General features: G+C 29.5%; 1 protein-coding gene across 1 annotated transcript; it reads left to right on the top strand.

Moving 5' to 3' along the window:
• The first annotated feature begins 9,428 nt into the window (after positions 1-9,428).
• Positions 9,429-18,164, top strand: LOC129911473 (SET domain-containing protein SmydA-8). Its single transcript, XM_055989287.1, has 7 exons — positions 9,429-9,501; positions 15,965-16,215; positions 16,292-16,859; positions 16,924-17,096; positions 17,379-17,501; positions 17,573-17,766; positions 17,836-18,164. Exons 1-7 carry the CDS (start codon positions 9,478-9,480, stop codon positions 18,054-18,056), a joined length of 1,554 nt encoding a protein of 517 aa, XP_055845262.1. The 5' UTR covers positions 9,429-9,477; the 3' UTR covers positions 18,057-18,164.
• Positions 18,165-19,973: the final 1,809 nt, after the last annotated feature.

Below are 19,973 nucleotides of genomic sequence, written 5' to 3' on the forward strand. Positions count from 1 at the left end.
TTATTTCCTTTTTTTTTGAAAACGAATGTTTTCAAAACAATCCAACGTATTTTTTATCTGTCCCGGGTTTTGCCGCTAGAAATATGGTCAACGTAACTATACCTCATAAGACTCGAGTTAGGCTCACATTGTATGAAAATTGTATTTTTGCTCCCAACACTACAAAAGCAAATCTTAGGAGGGGAAAGGGTGATTATCTATTGTTTTGGTTTACCATAAACCCAAAAAGTGCAAATTAAACCCAAGCACAAAAAATATTTTTATTTTTGTCGACCTGTGTTATAAAGCACCACAGGACTACATGGTGTATACGTACTTTTTTTCCTTTATTTTTATTTGTCTACAAAAAAAAAAAACATTTTAATACTTTTATAGAACATGCATACGATTAAGGCTATACAAACAATAAGTATGGGATGCAGATTATTACCAATCTGCGCTATAATCACACGGATACAGTCCAAGGGACCAAATTGAAATTTGGAAATAAATAAACCAAATACGTATGTGTGTTCGATGTGGATAAAATGTCATTTGGTCTTAATTAACTCGACAGCTAAGGCCTTAGTACTGATAATTTTACAGATCTTACAAGGATAACAACAAAATTTATTTATTTATTTGTTTCTAGCGCAAATATTGTATTTTTATGTGTGTTTAAATTTTTCAAACATGTCCAATTTTTTGACAACCTTTCATATGCCTGTTTTTTAATTGCTTCAAAATACCTAAACTTTTACTCAAAGATGAATTTAAAAGAGCCTGTGTGCTATTAATTATAACATGTATGTACCAATTAAAAAAAAAACTAGAATTAAGATGTGGGTGTGTGTTGTATATCCCTTATACATATCATTTATTATAAAATTAAAATACAAGAACAGGTTCACGAGTATTATAAACATTTAGGTTATTGAAATTCCATGTCAAAAGAATTAAACGGCATCACAATCAAGCCTCTAGATACAATTGAGAAATTCCTCATGCTACAAAGTCTCTCTACAACTAATTTACGTTTGCCAAGATCCATACCAAATCAATCAATCAGAATTCCTCCTTCCATACATGAAATAGAATGGCACACCCCATAGATACAATGTAGGTATGATGCCAAACTAAATCTTTGGCTCGTGGCCAATAAACAGAACTGCGTGCCCCCGAACTATGTTTGTTTGTATGCATATACTGCGAGCCGAGTGACAATTCGGAGACAACAATTTTTGCTTGTATGATACATGGTATTGGATTTTCACGTATTCGATACTGATTCATTGCCACCAGCAACACCACTATTTCAATTAATTTCAAAATTAATGCCTGATATGCAGTCTGCATCGCGAATGCTCCTTAGATGAAATTTTGCACGCCAAACGCCTATATATACGTTTTCTAATGCCAATGTCAATGTGTGTTTACAAGAAGACACGAGATGCACACATAATCCCAAACATGATTTATGTTAACGATTTGTTAAACAAATTTATTTGCTTTGAACTTCAAAGACGCAAGGGCTTGTTGGACCAGCGTAATCTGGCTGGTGAAATTATAGTATTGATTTGTGGTTTAATTGATATCATCAATGTTAAACTGCGGGCAATTTCCGTGTAGCAGTAGGAAAATCCGACAATTTCACTAATGGATGTGGGTTTTGATTTTGGTTATTTTTCATGGATGGATGTACTGATTTTGATTACATTTTTTAGATAAATATTCCTCAATGATCTCTGTGAAACATTGCGGGTCTTTTGAGACTGTTTAAATCCAAAACAGTCATGTGAAACTAAAAACAGTTTAAGGGAAATTTTTGGGCCATTATCATAGTTATTTTCTTAGCTGTGACTTTATCACTACTATAATGAAACTGGGATTTACCTTAAGACAATTTTGAATCACTTCTAAACCAATTTTGTATGAGGAAAGGGCTGCTTCTAGAGCTGTGTAATAACATCAGATTCCAATCTACATATGTTTGATTTGCTTTTGAAACATGACATTGAATATGGCAAATTGTTTTCTTAAACCTTACTAAAGGGAACAATCAATCCGCTTGCTTATAGAGTTTATTGGTCTCAGAAAAAATGCATGCACCAGGTGGGAGAAACCTTAGTAAGATTGTATAATAAACAATCCTTAGTGACTTTAAAAATTTTAATAGTAAAAAACGAAAGTCATATGAAAAGCAAATGCAATTGTATTTTAATTCATAAATTAAATATGCAAATTATATTAATACAAGATCTGATCCTACAAGCACCTGGCCTCGTGGTCGGATGTGACGCTTGAACTTATTGGCGAAAACACAATATTATTTTTTTTTAAGTTTTATCTTTACTAAACTTCACGTGATTTTATAAATTTAACATTTATTTGGACAAAAATATTTTTTTGTGAAAAATCAATTTTTTGAAATCATACATTTTTTTTTAAATTTTTATATAGGTACATTATGTATGTATGTATGTATACAAACTTTTGTTTTTAAACGGCTTAACGATTTTCAAAAAACCTAAAAATTGTTTGTTATGTATTCGTTTGAAGGTCGAACACACAGGGATGTTTTTTTTTATTTTAAAAACAAATTTTATAAAGTTTTTTTAATTCTAAATAAATCTCTTAAAAAAACTAAATTAAAAATATTTCGATGAGTTTTTAAAGATGTTCTTACCATAAGAGCAACTAAATGCGACCAAGTAATGCATTTCATTTTTTATGAATTTTTCTTGCAAATTAAAGTTTTTTGCATTGAAACAAAAATTAACTCAAATGAATAATATTTTGCATTAAAAACTAATATTATTGTTAACATTAAAAAAATTTGCATTAAATAATTTATTTTTTGCAAATAATAAAATATTTGGAATACTTAAAATAAAAAATTCTAATTGCTTTTTAGGAATACATTTTGATTCTTTTACAAATATTATTTTATTTCACAGTAAAAAATATATTTTTTAGACAATGAAATTATTTAAATATCCTTTAATTGAAAATCGCCTTTTACAAGACAATAATGTTATCTTGTAAAATTTATATCATGTATAATTGTATATAAGTAAATATAGGGTTTCCGGTAATAAATATTTTTTTTTAACATTTTGCATCGAAAAACGAACTTCAATATTTTTTCAAAGAAAAAGTGCAAATTTTTAAATGCTCATGGTTTTAGTCAATTATTGTAGAAAAATAATTAAAAAAAAGAAATTTATAAAATTCATTCATTCGTGGTTGTAGTGAACGAAAACGTATGATGATGAAATTAAAAATACACTGAACGAAAAAAAGCTAATATTTTCTAAACTGGTTCCGATAGAAATCTTTTCTATTTGGTTTTAATTCAGTCATAAGTTTAGCTATCCGTCATTTCAGGCTTATCCATTTTTCACCGGACACCCTGTATAATTCACAGTCGAAATTTTACTTTGGATAATGTTGACTGTTATTCAATATAAGTTCAAGTGACCTCAACTCCAAAAATTAATAAAGCGTTTCGCCCAGGTACGACAGTGGGCTCATCAGTTAAAATAAAAATAATTTTAATAATTTTTAATTATTTTTGTTATTTTTTTCTTCGTTGTTGACTGTTATTGCTATTCGTGGTTTGGTTGTTCTCAAATCAATTTTTTTTTAAATTAAATTTAAATAAATTGATTTAATTTAATTTAGATACAATTTTAATTTTTGATTCTTCATTGGTTTTAGACTGTGATTTCAGCCATCAACCAAAACCCATACTTTTGACTCTGACTATCAATATTAAAGCAATGGTTTAAATTATAAATTCTTAAGATCTATACAAGCAAGTACCATCACTTATTCCTATCATCTATTTTTGATTTTTCACTGCGCTAGAGCATATGTATAATTTTCAGAATTGTTTTGGTTAAATATTCAAATTTTCAAAACCAAAGAAACCTTGCCTCTTTCGAGATTAAAGTTGTTATACTCTTTGTTTAATTGATTTGAAAAAGAAAAAAAGCATTTTCGAAACTAAACTAATTTTCGCTAATTTTTTGACGTAATTAAAAAACAATGGCCCTTAGTAATAGGCCATTGTTTTTTTATTACGTCAAAAATTATTTCCGTCTATTTTTCGGCGCCAATAAATGCCGGCTGAATAAGGTAATTCATATCACTTTGAATTTACAAGAAATAAACAAAAACTCAATAGGCCAGTCATTATATACATTTGGAAATGCAAAATGACCGAGAAAGCTAAATTTTGGATATGTTGTAGAGGATGCTTAAAAAAGCTTAACTTGAAGTTTTCGACCAAGATTTCCTATGAGCTTTTTCCGCCATTTTGAAAAAAAGGGTAAAATTGGTTTTTTGACAATAACTCGGCTATCTGACGAGATGCGAAAATTTTACAAGAAGCTTTTTTGTAGCTTTTAACGACTTCTACAATTCATGCATACACATTTTTTGTGTATAATGAACCGTTTTCGAGATATCGATTAAAAAAGTCAAAAATTTAGGACATGCCATTTGTTTTTTGACATAATCTATTTTTGGGTGATGAATATCGAAAAAATTATTAACATAAAATTTGTAGAGCACATTCAGACCTACAATGTCGTATTTTTATATTTTTTCTTGGACAAAAATTACGACTTCCAGCCGGCCGCAAAGTCGTTTAGTCCGCTCCAACCGCCAAGCAAGCCGCCCGCCCGTTCGGTTGTAAAAAAAAACAATTATTCATGTTTTTTTTTTTAATGTTTATATCATTATATCAGTAACACATACATACAAATGTATGTATTTATTTAATAAATAATGAGAAGAAGATGGCAATGGGTTTTTTTGTTATCCCAATTTTATTAACCCAAATTTTGTAAATACAGTATACCGGCTTTTTGTGTTGATTGTGCATTTTGTAATTAGCTTCAATCTCTATATTATTTAGTTCATCAAAATTGCAATTAGATCAGTGCCAATAATTTTTGAAAATAAAAAAATTATTAGCAGCATATGGGTGGTTGGGAAATTTAGGATAAATGGTATATGAAAGCGGAAAAATAAATTAAAACTAATTGGTGGAAAAGGGTGGGTGGGCGAAAAAGTGTTGGTGTCGAAAATCTTGTTTTTTTACGATTTCTGTCAAAAGTAGACCTCCTATCAAAAAAAGTTAAATGCAAAAGTTGTGGGTAATAAAAGTGTCATAACTTTTACTAAAACCATTTTATTTATATAATCTCAAAAATATTGAAAAAATGCAAAAAATACGATTTTTTTATTTTTTATTTTTATCTTTTACCAAAATGGTTTGATTTTAACAAATCTTGGTTAAAAATTACTTTGTTATGTTTTCTATGTATTTTAAATGTTTTTTGAGCAAAAAGTTAATTTTTGGATTTTTGACGAATTTAATTTGATAAAATAGCCTATTTGTCAATCCAAAAAGTTTTTGATTTTTGAAAATCTTGGAATGCAGTTACTTAGATTAAAACCTTTTATTTAAGATTGTATGGAAAACACTATACTTTTGATTTAGAAAATATTGAGAAAAATTGAAAAAAAAAACGATTTTTAAGATCGATTTTTCCGTAAATGACATAATATTATTGGCGAGAAATAATTTTCCATAGAAACCAAATTATACTTTTCTAATTAGTCCATTGAAATGTTACAAAAATTTGACCGAACCTTGCATTTTGGGTAGGACAAGATTTTTTTGTTTTGATCTGTAGGGGAGGTTAATGTGGGTATACAATCCAGTTTTCGGGGTTGAAAGCCCCCCCATTTGGCCGCCATCTTGGAAAAAGGGGTGTAAACTGTTTTTTATTGATATCTTGCAAACCGTAGGTCCCACAAAAAAAAATGTCCAAAGCGATTTTGTAGATAATTTATTTCTCTACAATTTTGATTAAGGTACTTTTTTCTGTAAAATTGAAAATAAGAAAGTAATACTTGAAAATAGATGTACATTTTCTTTTTTTTTCTACAAGTTGTATTGAAAAAATACTCATGACCGTTTTGAAAGATCATTTAATTTCCAACAATTTGATGTGCTCATTTTGCAGATTTCGTTTATATATGGCTGCTGCAATGGTTTTACAAAAAAAGTTAACAATTTATTTTCGTACTTGTATATGTTTATTTTATTAATTTTTTACTTCAATGCAGGATGATTCAAAAGAATATGTAGGTTGGGTTGAAATTTGTGCAAAAATATCTTACGGCCGTATTATTCACTAGTTAAAAAAATACATCTGGATCTAAAGAAATTTAATTTCTCGAAAACGACAAGACTCTTTTCAATCCGGTTTTCTGTTTTTGTTTGAAAACACATAACAGCATTGAATTTTGAAAATTTTAATTAGTACTTAATTATATAAAATTTTGAAAAAAATAATTTCAAAATATTTTTGTATTTTTTTTTCAAAGTTTTTATTTTGAAATTTATTTTTTCAAAAGCTATAAAACAGGTTTAATTAAAAATAATATAAAAGAAAAGGTTTTCGGCTTTACAAAAAAGATATAACACGTTAAAATGGGTGTAACCGTTGATTTTAACTAAATTTTTTTCAAAAGTAAGACATTTTTTTTAGAAAATTGCCTTCCTGACTAAACGGTACGGAATGGACCCCCCGTACTTTATGATTTTTGTCTTGTTTCAACCCAACCTATATATCCTTTTGATTCAGTCTGTATTGAAGTAAAAAAAATAAAATAAACATAAAAGTACAAAAATAAATTGTTACCTTTTTTTGTAAAACCATTGCAGCAGCTTTATATAAACGAAATCTGCAAAACGAGCACATCAAATTGTTGGAAATTAAATGATCTTTCAAAACGGTCATGAGTATTTTTTCAATAAAACTTGTAGAAAAAAGCTATGGCCCTTCAAAGAATTTTTTCTTGAAAATGTACATCTATTTTCAAGTATAACTTTTTTATTTTCAATTTTACAGAAAAAAGTACCTTAATCAAAATTGTAGAGAAATAAATTATCTACAAAATCGCTTTGGACATTTTTTTTTGTGGGACCTACGGTTTGCAAGATATCAATAAAAAACAGTTTACACCCCTTTTTCCAAGATGGCGGCCAAATGGGGGGGCTTTCAACCCCGAAAACTGGATTGTATACCCACATTAACCTCCCCTACAGATCAAAACAAAAAAATCTTGTCCTACCCAAAATGCAAGGCTAATGTAACATTTCAATGGACTAAATGGCCTTTGACCTTCTTAAATTCAATCTAGCATTAGAATAGCTCTAACGTGCAAAGTTTTTGAGATATTGAATTTTGAACGTTCGAAACACTATTTTTGTATTATTTTTCTATAAAAAAAAAACGATTTGAATAGTGAAATCGAACAAGGCATTCACCCGCCCCCTTTCCACCAATTACTTTGTGGGCAATTTATTTTTCCGCTTTCATATACCATTTATCCTTAATGCTGCTAATAATTTTTTTATTTTCAAAAATTATTGGCACTGATCTAATTGCAATTTTGATGAACTAAATAATATTGAGATTGAAGCAAATTACAAAATGCACAATCAACACAAAAAGCCGGTATACTGTATTTACAAAATTTGGGTTAATAAAATTGGGGTAGCAAAAAAACCCATTACCATCTTCTTCTCATTATTTAATAAATAAATACATACATTTGTATGTATGTGTTACTGATATAATGATATAAACATTAAAAAAAAAACATGAATAATTGTTTTTTTTTTACAACCGAACGGGCGGGCTTGCTTGGCGGTTGGAGCGGACTAAACGACTTTGCGGCCGGCTGGAAGTCGTAATTTTTGTCCAAGAAAAAATATAAAAATACGACATTGTAGGTCTGAATGTGCTCTACAAATTTTATGTTAATAATTTTTTCGATATTCATCACCCAAAAATAGATTATGTCAAAAAACAAATGGCATGTCCTAAATTTGTGACTTTCTTAATCGATATCTCGAAAACGGTTCATGATACACAAAAAATGTGTATGCATGAATTGTAGAACTCGTTAAAAGCTACAAAAAAGCTCCTTGTAAAATTTTCGCATCTCGTCAGATAGCCGAGTTATTGTCAAAAAACCAATTGTATCCTTTTTTTCAAAATGGCGGAAAAAGCTCATAGGAAATCTTGGTCGAAAACTTCAAGTTAAGCTTTTTTAAGCTTCCTCTACAACATATCCAAAATTTAGCTTTCTCGGTCATTTTGCATTTCTAAGCCGTTTTTTCCGACATAATGACTGGCCTACAACTGCCAGATCTTAAGCAATTTTTTTTTCTCGATTTCGCTTGAATTTAAGTTCTCAGCAACTTTTCGATTGACAGTAACTTCATCTTTACTAAGTGAACAAAGATACATTTTTTTTTAATAAATGTTAAAAAAATAATAAAAACTGTGTTCTAAAAACGTATAAATGTATTTATGTATAAAATCCATAGGATTATATTAGTCGTAAGTAAGAAACTCATTCATTGGATTTTTATGTGTATTTTTAATTTATCCAAACATAAATGTATCATGTATATTTGATCCCCATGTCATCTTGAAAATTTATTATTTTCTTTAGTAGCTTCTCGCGACATGCAATCTATTCTCTTAAATATCGTCCCATCATGAACATTCAGTTTGAGCATACATCATCTTCAACACAGGCGCCTCTTTCTCTGAGAAAACAGACTGCAAGAACAATAATATTTATTTTTATCTTTTTTTATTTTTATTTTCTTAAATTTAAATTTTGTGTAACACTTAAAATCAACATGTAGTAGAGATTAGGTCCTCATTTGTGAAATCTTTATGAAATTAAACAATTCACTAATGGATTTTTGTACCTTGTCAGGTATAACAAAACAAGAAAATCACTGTTTAAAAACATTTTCATTCATTTCTTAAACATCCTTTAAAAGTATGTGTGCAGTCTAATTTGATATTTTGCGCAGTTATTGAAAAAATGCCAGGGCTTTGAAGCCTCCAGCTATATCTTGTGACACCTTCAAACAAATGCATCACAGGACTTTTCCTAAAATTAGCAACATAATTTAAATGTTCTATTATCACACAGCCCAAGAAGCTTTCTGTTTCTAGCAAGTTAATCAGAAAATCACAACTAAAATCTCGCACCAGTGATCAGTGAATATAAGAGTATTCGCCTTCTATTAAGTTTTTGTATTTTTCTTTTTTTTTTCTTTCTCTTTATAAGCAAAGTTGTTTTAGAGATGTTTTGTATTCAAGTATATTTTGATACATTTTCTTTAAAAATAGAAACCAAAATAATGAAAACAAAGCGCTGAGGCTTATACACAATATCTCTCGAGCATCTTAAACAAAATTACCAGCACAAAGTTAGCGGCGACGATTGAAATAACACGCAGTCTAACGGAAAATTCGCTCGACAGCGGAAGAACTCGTAACGTGGCAGCAAATTTTGAATTAGAATCCATAACCATTGCTCTCGGTGTAATATCCTACTTTTTTTTGGTTTAAGCTCAATAGTTTTAAATTTTATTAGTGCCGCGAGATGCCACAAAATACTAGACACAAAGTAATTGGTTTGTTTACACTTTTTTATGTTTTAAGATTTCCCTTTGTTGGTTTTTCGGTTTTTTTGTTTACTGGCAGTGCCATATGTTGTTGATTATGACCATAAGGTGAGCATCGGCATCATCGACATTTATGATGAATCTTTTTCATACGAATTGATCTGCGATAGAATTTTATAGTTATGTTTTACAACACATTAGCTATGAATTGTTGCTTCCAAATTGTGGTTATTGAAAGAAGAATCGGCTATGGTGGGTGGCAATGTTTATGAGTGGAACAAGTGTCGTTGCAAATATATAAAAATAATTTGAATTTACAGTGAAACCCCCGTCCTCCCTTAATGGTTTAGAGAAAATAGATTTTCAAATAAACAGAAATGGAAATTTTATTTAATGTTCATAATATTGGACACAATGGTGTGGAATTGGTTCGAAGCCAATTTTTTCATAATTCAACCAACGTTCAAATATTTGTGTGTTGTTTATTTATCTTTAATTTTTCTAAAAGCAATTTCGGAAAATTTAACAACATTGTCAGAAAGGCTATGTAATTCAGTTCAAGAATTGTATACAAGGTTGGAAAATAATTTGATGAAAACCATATTTCGTAAAGATTCGTGATGAAATGCAGCCAATGCATTCATTAAATTTAATGAATTTAAATAATAATTGGGAAAACGCTTTTTTTTCAAAATTAATTGCATATTACAGTAGAGGAAAGCGAAAGTGACATTGTTAGAAAAGAAAATACAATGCAGAGTAATTGGACTTGATTATTATATGAGTTTGTTTTATTAATATAATTTTTTTTTTAATTGATGTCTTTATAAGGTTCCTGTAATTTAAACACCAAATTAAATTCCTGTAGAGGAAAATGGATAGGGTTTATCCCTCCACAATTTGCCAAGAAATAAGATTCAAAATTAAATGAATTTGTATACGATAGGAAATTCAATATATTTTTTTTTCTTTTCTTTATACATATGTAGGGTTCCTGTTAATTCAAACATAAAATTAAATTCTTGTAATGAAACTTAATACAAGAAAATAATGTGGGGTTTATTCCTCCGCAATTTCCCAAGAAATGCAAATTGAAATGAATTGCACGATTAGATAATGCTAAAGAATTAAGAATCTTGCACAAATTTTTTTTGTAAAATAAAAGAATTATAAAAAATTTATTTTAATATGGTTTTGAATCCAAAACGAAATATGATTAGTGAGAATTGAAAAAAAAATATGAAAATTTATTTTTTAAATAAAAAACATCTATACATGCTACTAATATATTGAATTAAAAATTAAATTTTGATTTTGAAAATTAAAATTTTAATCTTCATAAAAAAGCTTTATTAAAATATTTCCAAACAGAGTTATTATTACTCACAGTACACATTAAAAGGTAATATATTCCGAACTGACATTGGTCTCCAAATTGTCAAAACAAGATAAATTGGCGACCAATGTCAGCTACCGAATTCTTAATTTTTTAAATTACCGACGAAAAACTCACAAAACCGATAAACCACGCACACCACTAATTTTTAAACAAATATTGACCATTTTTCCGCGTTGAAACGAAGAAAATTTGTTATTTTTCAGTTTATAATTTTTTCAAATGGCATTTTATAAATTATGTAAAACAAAAACAAATTTCCTGTTTACTGATGCGATTGAAAAATAAAAATTAAAGGGCGACCTGACAAATTGGTGACCATTTTTTACAAACAAATTTTGACAACGTTCGGAAGCAGTGGCGTATTGAGGGGGGGCTCAGGGGGATCAAGCCCCCCCCCCCATGATTCAAGATCATGTTATTATTTAGCTGATTTCAACATAATGAACATGATTAACTGAAACTTGTTCGTAAATCTTAGAGTTTAAGGGCAGCTCAGATGCTTGAGCCCCCTCCAAATTCTGAAACGGCTTTTTTTGTTTGTTTGAATAAGAGCCTTAGCTAACGTTCAGGGTTGGGGTAAATTTTGTTCGGATTTTAGTTTTATTCGGAATTCTTCAGATCATTTTTATAGTATTTGACCTTCGACGTCAAATTACATCACCGTTAAATTTTGCAAATTTTTTAATGCAATCTCAAAACGCCGTATTTGATCGTCTTAAGTATATTTCCTTTTTTTTCAAAAATAACATTTTTCTCAAAGATATTGGAAATAGAAATGTTTAATATCTCAAAATCTTAGTGGTCAACATAACTAATGGTTTCTTTAAGCAAATTCCAGTTTGTGCTTCTGATTTGGATTAAAAAAGCAACATATTACGAAAAAATATATATGTCGGATATAGTTGAGAGTTTCACGTTCTGCATTTTTGTGCATTAACTTAATGAAAGTGAAATTAGGTGTTCTGCATTTTTTCACTCATTTAGATTTTCTGATCGAATTCAATTCACTTTGTTTCTGTTCGTGAATTTGGTGCTTTTTTAATGAATGTGCAATTTTCGGGCAAAATATTATCAAAACTAATATATTTTTTATCGTTTTGTAATGTTTATTTTTTGTTGATACAAAATACATAAAACACATGTGGCATGAAATATCATAATTCATTACTTTTTTGGATAGGTAGGTACACTGGGAATGGCGCACTGCATCTGTGTTTGCAGCCTCATTCGCTTTACACTTTACCTAATTCATTGTTCTTTTAAAATTTGCAATAATATCACCCAAGTTCTGCATTTTACTTATTTAATTTGTCTTGCAAAATGTATCTTCTTGGGTTGGGGTCGAAATTCTGTATGTTGCAAAATTCTGTATTCAAAATACTGTATGCCAAAATACTGTATGTCAAAATTCTGTATATGCAAAATGCTGTACGAACAAAATTCTGAAAGTCAAAATTCTGTATAGCAAAATTCTGGTTGGTCAAAATACTGTATTTCAAAATTCTGTAAATCAGAAAGTGCGCGCGCACTTTTTTACATTATCAAAACGATATTTTTTACAGCATTTTTACAGAATTTGAAATACAGATATATTTAAAAGAGGGTTTACTATGAATTTCTAAGAGATCAACTTAATAAAGAGGCAAGCTTCTAATGCTGATTAATCTAGGTACTTTATAAGGAGCTACGGAAAAAAAGAGAGAGAAAACAAAACTACACTTATTTAAAAAAAAAACAATCTGAATTAAACCACGTTGCATACCTAAAACGGATTGAAAAAAAATTAAATTTTTATTGATTTTGACATTTTTTTTTGTAAAATGTATTTTGTATGTTTAAGAAAAGTTTGATTTGTGTTCCTAGGGAGCGGGTCATAATTCTTTAAAAATACTGTATTGAAAATACAGTATGTTTGGGATACAAGAACTTTGAAAAAACACTACTTTGAATGTGAAAGGAGGAGACAGTAGTCCGAAGCTATCGAGAGCAGTTAAATGCTACTAAACTACTTTACATAGTACCGCAGAACAGTGCTTCACTCACAGGAATTAAAAATAGAGACACATTTTTCGTACATTTATCCTCTCAAATATTAGGTATTTTCAGCCCCCTCCAAAATTTTTTCTGGTTACGCCACTGTTCGAAAGATATTACCTTATTATGTGTACTGTGATTATTACTAATAAAACTTAAATTTATATCAAAACATCAAGAAATTATGAGTTAGTTAGTAATTCGATACAATTAAAATTATATTCGATACAATTACTTTGATTTTTTTTTTTTCATCAGATGTTTTGCAACGTACCTAAATGTATCTGCTAATTGACAGAATAGATCGAGGTAGCTTATTTAAAGGTGCCTTTTCATTTGAAAGCACGTTCGCAAGTTAACTCTAGAGAGTTACTCTCAAGTAATGGATTTGCATTTGAGATCTATTTGTTGGAAATGTTTCTATGGGGAGCTTTCCGGTAAAATTTTGAGCGTTAGTTTACTGAAACTACTAAGAGTTAGTTTTTAGTTGGAAATATTGAAAGTATTACGAATTTAAATTTTAAAATTTATGAAAAGCTTTGAAAATTTAGGTAGCTTAACCTAGGTCAACATTTTCCACAAAATGAGTGGGTTGTTTTATTGCCTCAAATTTCCACTGTTTGGATTGTGGACTGCTGAATGGTAATTCGTATAGGAACAATTTTTGAATTCTGCGAGTCGAATCAAACATATTTAAAAACAAAAGTGCAAAAAATACTTTTTTATTTCGAAAATTGTATCTGTGCCTGCAAACAGAAAAATTAAATTTATTGAAAAAAACAAAATTTCTTTTGGTATCTACACACAGCGACAAAAAAAAACCCTCTCTATCCCGTATGCATACAAAATATCAAATACTAGTAAAAGCAAATTGATACCTAAGTATAAACTACACTTAGGAGCAACAAAAACTGAATCAAATAAATCTATTATATATATTAAAGTTTGGTTTTGTGTACGTTCGCTAACCGGCCACACAGACTGACTCATTTTCTTAATTTTTTTTTTGAAATCAAAGAGGCATAAGAGGAGAAGGTTTAAGGCAAAAAAAATTCAAGATTTTATAGGGTAAATAGGGGTAACACGACATTGAAAAAAGAGGCTATTTTCTAAACGGTAAGTCGTAAAGAGTTGACTTTTTTTTTAAATGATAGACAAATTTATTCAATAGTTAAAAAAGGTATAGAAAAAATTCAAAAAAAATTCAAAACCAAGTTGTGAGGGTTTTTTTTGCAGTCATAGACCTTCGACAAAAGACTAATTAGAGGTACGCAAAATTTTGCACAGAAATTTGAGTTACACCATAAGAAAGATATTTAAAAAAAAAATTAGGGGTCTAAAACGGATTTTTTTCATAGGCCCTGTATTTTGAAATAAAAATTTTTGAAAAACAACCTAATTTTTAGGGACATTTTTGAGTAGTCTTTTATTTTTTTGGAATTTTTAAAAGTCTGCAGAAAATCTCAAATTTATAGGAAATATAGGTTTTAATCATGCGCATGCATGTACAAACTTTTGAATTTTTAAATCGATTTTTGACCGAATAACGGAAAAAACAATTTTTTTTGTCCCAAGTTTTTTGGCCGTTTTTAACAGTTTTTTATTTTTATCTTTTTTTCTTCAATAGATAAATGAATGAAATTTACAGTGTAGATAGATAATAGACAAGACTATATTTGTACAATTTTCAATTCATTTTGTAATGACAAATTTGAAATATCGGTAAAATAAAACTCTATTTTTCAACACTATACATCTTTTGATCTGGAGCTTACAAAAATTTGATTTATCTTTATTGAGCATCCTGATAATATTACCTTTCATTTGATATATCACACATAACGCTACATTCACTACAAGCTTCACAATGGTAAATTAAAAAACTTAAAAAACGTTTTTAACATAGGCCACTTTTTTTTAAATTTTAAAAGTGAATATTTTTAAATTAATTGGACGAACTTTTCAAGTTTTGATTTCCTTTTTGTATTGGGAATTATGACAAATTACAAAGTCGAAAATAGAAATAAATACAACGGGTCAGCTAGTTATATATATAAATATTAAAAACAAAAATTGCAATGGACGAAATATTTTTTCTTAAAAATCTCATGGTCACATTTTAAAGCTTGAATTTTTTACTTTGAATTGTTGGTAAAACATAAAAATGCATACGATAGTACAAGCGCTATATGTTAATAAATTGCACTTCATTTTTTTTATATGTTCAATTTTCCAGATGCGCTCTGTTTTAATTTTAGTTTTTTTTTCCTTACATAGTTACTTTATTTATGTTGATTGGGTCTTTATAAAGTGCACGGATTTTTAAGTTCTTAGCATTGACAGCTTTTTTTAAAGCTTTTCAATGGTACCATTAGCATTCATATATGTCAATTACATCCCCCACATGTGGAGGCAAGACCGTTTTTTGTTAGATGTTTTTTCAAAACTTTTTATCTTTTGTTCAATCAGCCGTATTTATAAACTCATCATAGACAGTGCATAGCATTATGTACACTTTTATAATGTCTTTAAACAGAAAATTGCTATTTATAAAATTTATGCAACGTGGCATAGAGGTTGCATAAGCTAAACGCGTTTTTAGGTTTTAGAGCCTGAATAAGAATATTTTTCTTATTAAATGTCATTTGAACATTAGCTCGCCAATGAGCATGAAAACCAAACTAATGACCAAACAAATAATAATACTTGAATCTAATGAACTAAACTTAAGTATCTGGAATTTAAAAATAAAATCAAAAAATAAATAAAAATCATTTTTCAAACCGGCAATTTTTGGTCGCATTTTTCAAATATTTTGGCAACACTGCATAAAGATAAAGACAATCTTATTTTTAAGACCCACTTTCTTTTCTATCATCTTTGAGTTCGAATTTTAACGAATTTTTAATTCGACCTTTAGCAAATAAAAAAAAATTAATTGATATAAGTAGTTCTTTTCCAGAAAAAGTCACATTTTCTACCCCCTAGACTTGGCTACATGCACTTACAAAATATTTAATTTATATTTCTAGAAAAACAAACACCAAAAACATAAGAAATTGGTTTCCAGTTCAACTACTCCTGAGGAAGAACCCGAAAATGACTTACCGTACAAAGTTGAAATATCAGAAGTTATGGGGCGTTACTTGGTTGCCAGTAGAAACCTGGAAGCGGGTGAACCCATAATCGAAGAGCTACCACTAGCCATTGGTCCATCAGCAAACAGCGAAGCAGTGTGCCTGGGTTGTTACATACCAGTCAAATTAACTCTTTCCCAATATAAGTAAGCAAAATTAAATTCATATGTGAGCATAACAAAACCTATAAGATATTAATACAATGTTTTCTAAATATTCTAGATGTTCCGAGTGCAAATGGCCCCTTTGCTCGCCTGAATGTCGAGGCATTGGCCAAGTGACAGGTCACACGTCCTATGAATGTAAATTTTTAAAAGAAAAAAACTCAGCTGTAGATCTTCTGGCTACTGCAAGTCTGACAACAATCAAAAGCCTCTACGAACTTATCCTCCCAATAAGAATTCTTTTAATGAAAACCCACCGTCCAGACGACTACAATGTGATACTCTCAATGGAAGCTCATCTTAAATTACGACGCCTTAACAATGTCCTTTGGGAACATTATCAAAAGACAATTGTTAACAAGCTTCGTGATGACTGGAATACAAAAGATTATTCTGAGGAAGATATTCATACGATTTGCGGTATTATTGATGTCAATTGTTTTGAAATCGGTCAGAACTCAGCAAAAGCAAGGGCCATATTTCCTAGTGCATTTCTGCTTTCTCACGATTGTGTTCCAAATACTGCACACACCGATCATCCGAAAACATTTTCAATTCTATTACGTACCTCTAGAAAAATCAAAAAAGGAGAATCCATTACATTAAGTTACGCTTACACTTTGCAGGTAAATGTGACGTTTATTTTGAGAAAAAATTGAAAAGTAATAACTTGCTTATTTTTTCTTCAAGGGAACTTTTAAACGACGAGACTTCATGCACGCTGGGAAACTATTCTGGTGTCAATGTAAAAGGTGTTCCGATCCAACAGAGCTCAAAACAGATTGCAGTACATTAGTTTGCCCTGAGTGTTCCAAAGGTTCAGTCAGATCAAGTAACCCTCTTGATCAGGAGGCTGATTGGAAGTAGGTTTTCTCAAAATTTTATACAGACACACTTTTTTGTCTAAGTACCACAATACTAACTACTACTTAAATTTTAAGGCCCAATTTATAAGGCCTAATTTATTCACTTTCCATTAAATTTAAAGTCTCCATTAAAAATAAAAAATCTGTCAAATCGCATACAAATGTCAAAATTTCCCTTTTTAAATGGCGACTTTAAATTTAAGGGAGTGTGAATAAATTGGGCCTAAGTACCTCAATACTAACTACTACTAACTTTTAAATATTTATTTATTCTCACAGATGTGATCGATGTTCTTACAAACTTTGCGCTAAATCATTGGAAAATCTTTTGGATAAATTAAACAACGAACTGGAATCTATTGATCCCCATGATGTAAACGGACTTGAAGGCTTCTTAAAGAAGTACATACACAAAAAGACTTACATTTGTATACACATTTCATTGAATATTTTTTGTAATTTCATTTTCTCAGATACCAGAACATTCTTCGTCCAAACCATTATCTATTACTTTCGGCCAAATACTCACTGTGTCAGGTTTATGGACGCACCGATGGTTATCTTATTCATGAAATGTCTTTGGAAGACATCAAGAGAAAGGAGAAATATTGTCGTGATTTTCTGTCAGTGATTGATGTTCTTGAACCGGGACTGACACGTCTCCGAGGTAAGAGATGAGTATTTGTTAGAGACTAACTCCAGTTTATGCATTTTAAACTTTAAACTCCACCCGAAGGACTCATCATGTACGAGTTGCATGCACCAATCATGGTTCTATCCACAAGGTTTATTCAAAACAAATTAATCACTCGTAATGAATTTCAAAGGAATCTGAAGGAGGTTGCTAGACTGTTGAAGGAGAGTCGAGATATGTTGAAGATGGAACCGGAGGGATCAAATGAATACATGATGGGACAAGCAGCTGAGGAAGCTCTGCAGGGGATGGGGATGGTTTGAAGATTTATTTTTTGTTTCCTTTAAATAAAGTGTTGAATTTATTATCGTACTTGAAATTGCGATAAAAGTATTCGTTGAATAAATAACTAATAAAATGAAGACATTTACATTTTTTAAAAACTAGTTAACTAAGGATCCGTGAAATGGCTCCCTTGTGGAATAAACAAAAAAAAAATATATGAAATAAGTTTTTTAAAACTTAAAGGATTGGGAATTTCTATTATTGATTTTGGGAGCTTACATTATTCTCAGAGAACTAAGATTAAACTAAGAAATAATTTCCCAAATTTTGGGGCCTTTTTGCATTCTAATATCTTTCTTTACCGACTTCGAAAAAGGAGGAGGTATTCAATTCGTCTGTATTTTTTGTTTTAAGTTTGTTACCTCGTAACTTTGGGCTGAGTGAACTAATTTTGATAATTATTTTTTTGTTGATACCTGCAGTTTGGTCCCATTATTTTGATCCATGGAAGTCGGTTTTTGTTTTCTGATAAAAATGATTATTATATGTTAACGTTAATAGTAAATACGTGAAAAGGGATGCTTAACTTTTCCTTCAATCTTGTTCCTGAAACTTCATATAGTAAGGAACGATAAGATCACGAAAATTGTCTTTATCAACAAATCCAGCTATATGAATAAGATATGATTTTTAACAAGCAACAACTGTTATACAACAACTTTAAGTTGCGTGGGTGAACGAAAACAAATAAGAACTTTTAACCCATGTTCAGCTCCACTTAAGGTTGTAAAATATAAATTAAAAAAAAAACATTTGAAATTAAAAACAAAACTATTTCAAATAAAAAATATTTCTATTAAAATTTTTTGCATTGAAAATAGAATGTTTAATGCAAATAAAAATATTAAGCATTACAAAAACACAGTTATTGCCAAAAAGAAAGTTTTTTTATGCATTAAATATTATTTCGCATTTTTTTACAATTTTCAAAATTTGAATAGATAATTCTTTTGAGTTCTTCGGACCTTATTCTTTTGTATAAGGAAAATTGTTTGAGCATATTTAGTAACGGTTTCTATAAGAACTGTTTTCCATCTTTCGATACCTGTTTAAATCTTTGCAATATCTTTTGTATTGCCCGAGATATCTTAAAATGAAGTAAGTGGGTTTGGCTTCATATATCATAAAGGAGATAATGACGTTATACAATTCATAAAAATACCAAACAACTGAGGATATCTCGGGCAGTAAAAAAGATATCGGAAAGATTTAAACAGATTTAAAAAGGTGGAAAATAGTTCTTATAAAAACCGTTACTAAATATGATCAAACAATTTTCCTTATATAAAAGAATAAGGTCCGAAGTACTGCATTTTCTAACGGTAATATTTCAAAAACGGGAGCTGATTAATTTTTTTTGACTTCGGATTCGAGTTCAGCACACCGAAAACCTTCAGAAAAGTATATTTTTTGTTCGGCAACAAAAAAAAGTTAAATTTTGTTAACCAGTGTAATAGTTTTTAGAAACTACCGATTTCTCGACAAAATTTTTTTATTACATATTTTGCCTGGTATAAATTCATTTGGTTCTCAATTAATTAACAATCATTTTTATAAAAGTTTCTTTATTTTTAATAAACCATATTTGTATAAATATATTTGGCAGTGTAACTTAGTGGGTCACTGTGGCGTATGTGTAGTTTTTTTTTAAATAAAAAACCTTAATGGGTATACCTAAAACCGTTATTGGCCAATCAAACGAGTTGGCCTTTGTTGACGATTATTTGAACTGTCAAATGGTTAAATTGGTCCACAGCACAGCAATAAAGGTAAAGATTACACTGTTTACAAATGAAACTTTTTTTTTTTGACGAAACAAAAATATACTTTTCTGAAGGTTTTCGGTGTGCTGAACTCGTATACTTCGTATAGTAAGGAAAGGAATCAATCAGCTC

This window comes from Episyrphus balteatus, chromosome 2 (assembly GCF_945859705.1).
Source record: "Episyrphus balteatus chromosome 2, idEpiBalt1.1, whole genome shotgun sequence".
NCBI classification, from domain to species: Eukaryota; Metazoa; Arthropoda; class Insecta; order Diptera; family Syrphidae; genus Episyrphus; species Episyrphus balteatus.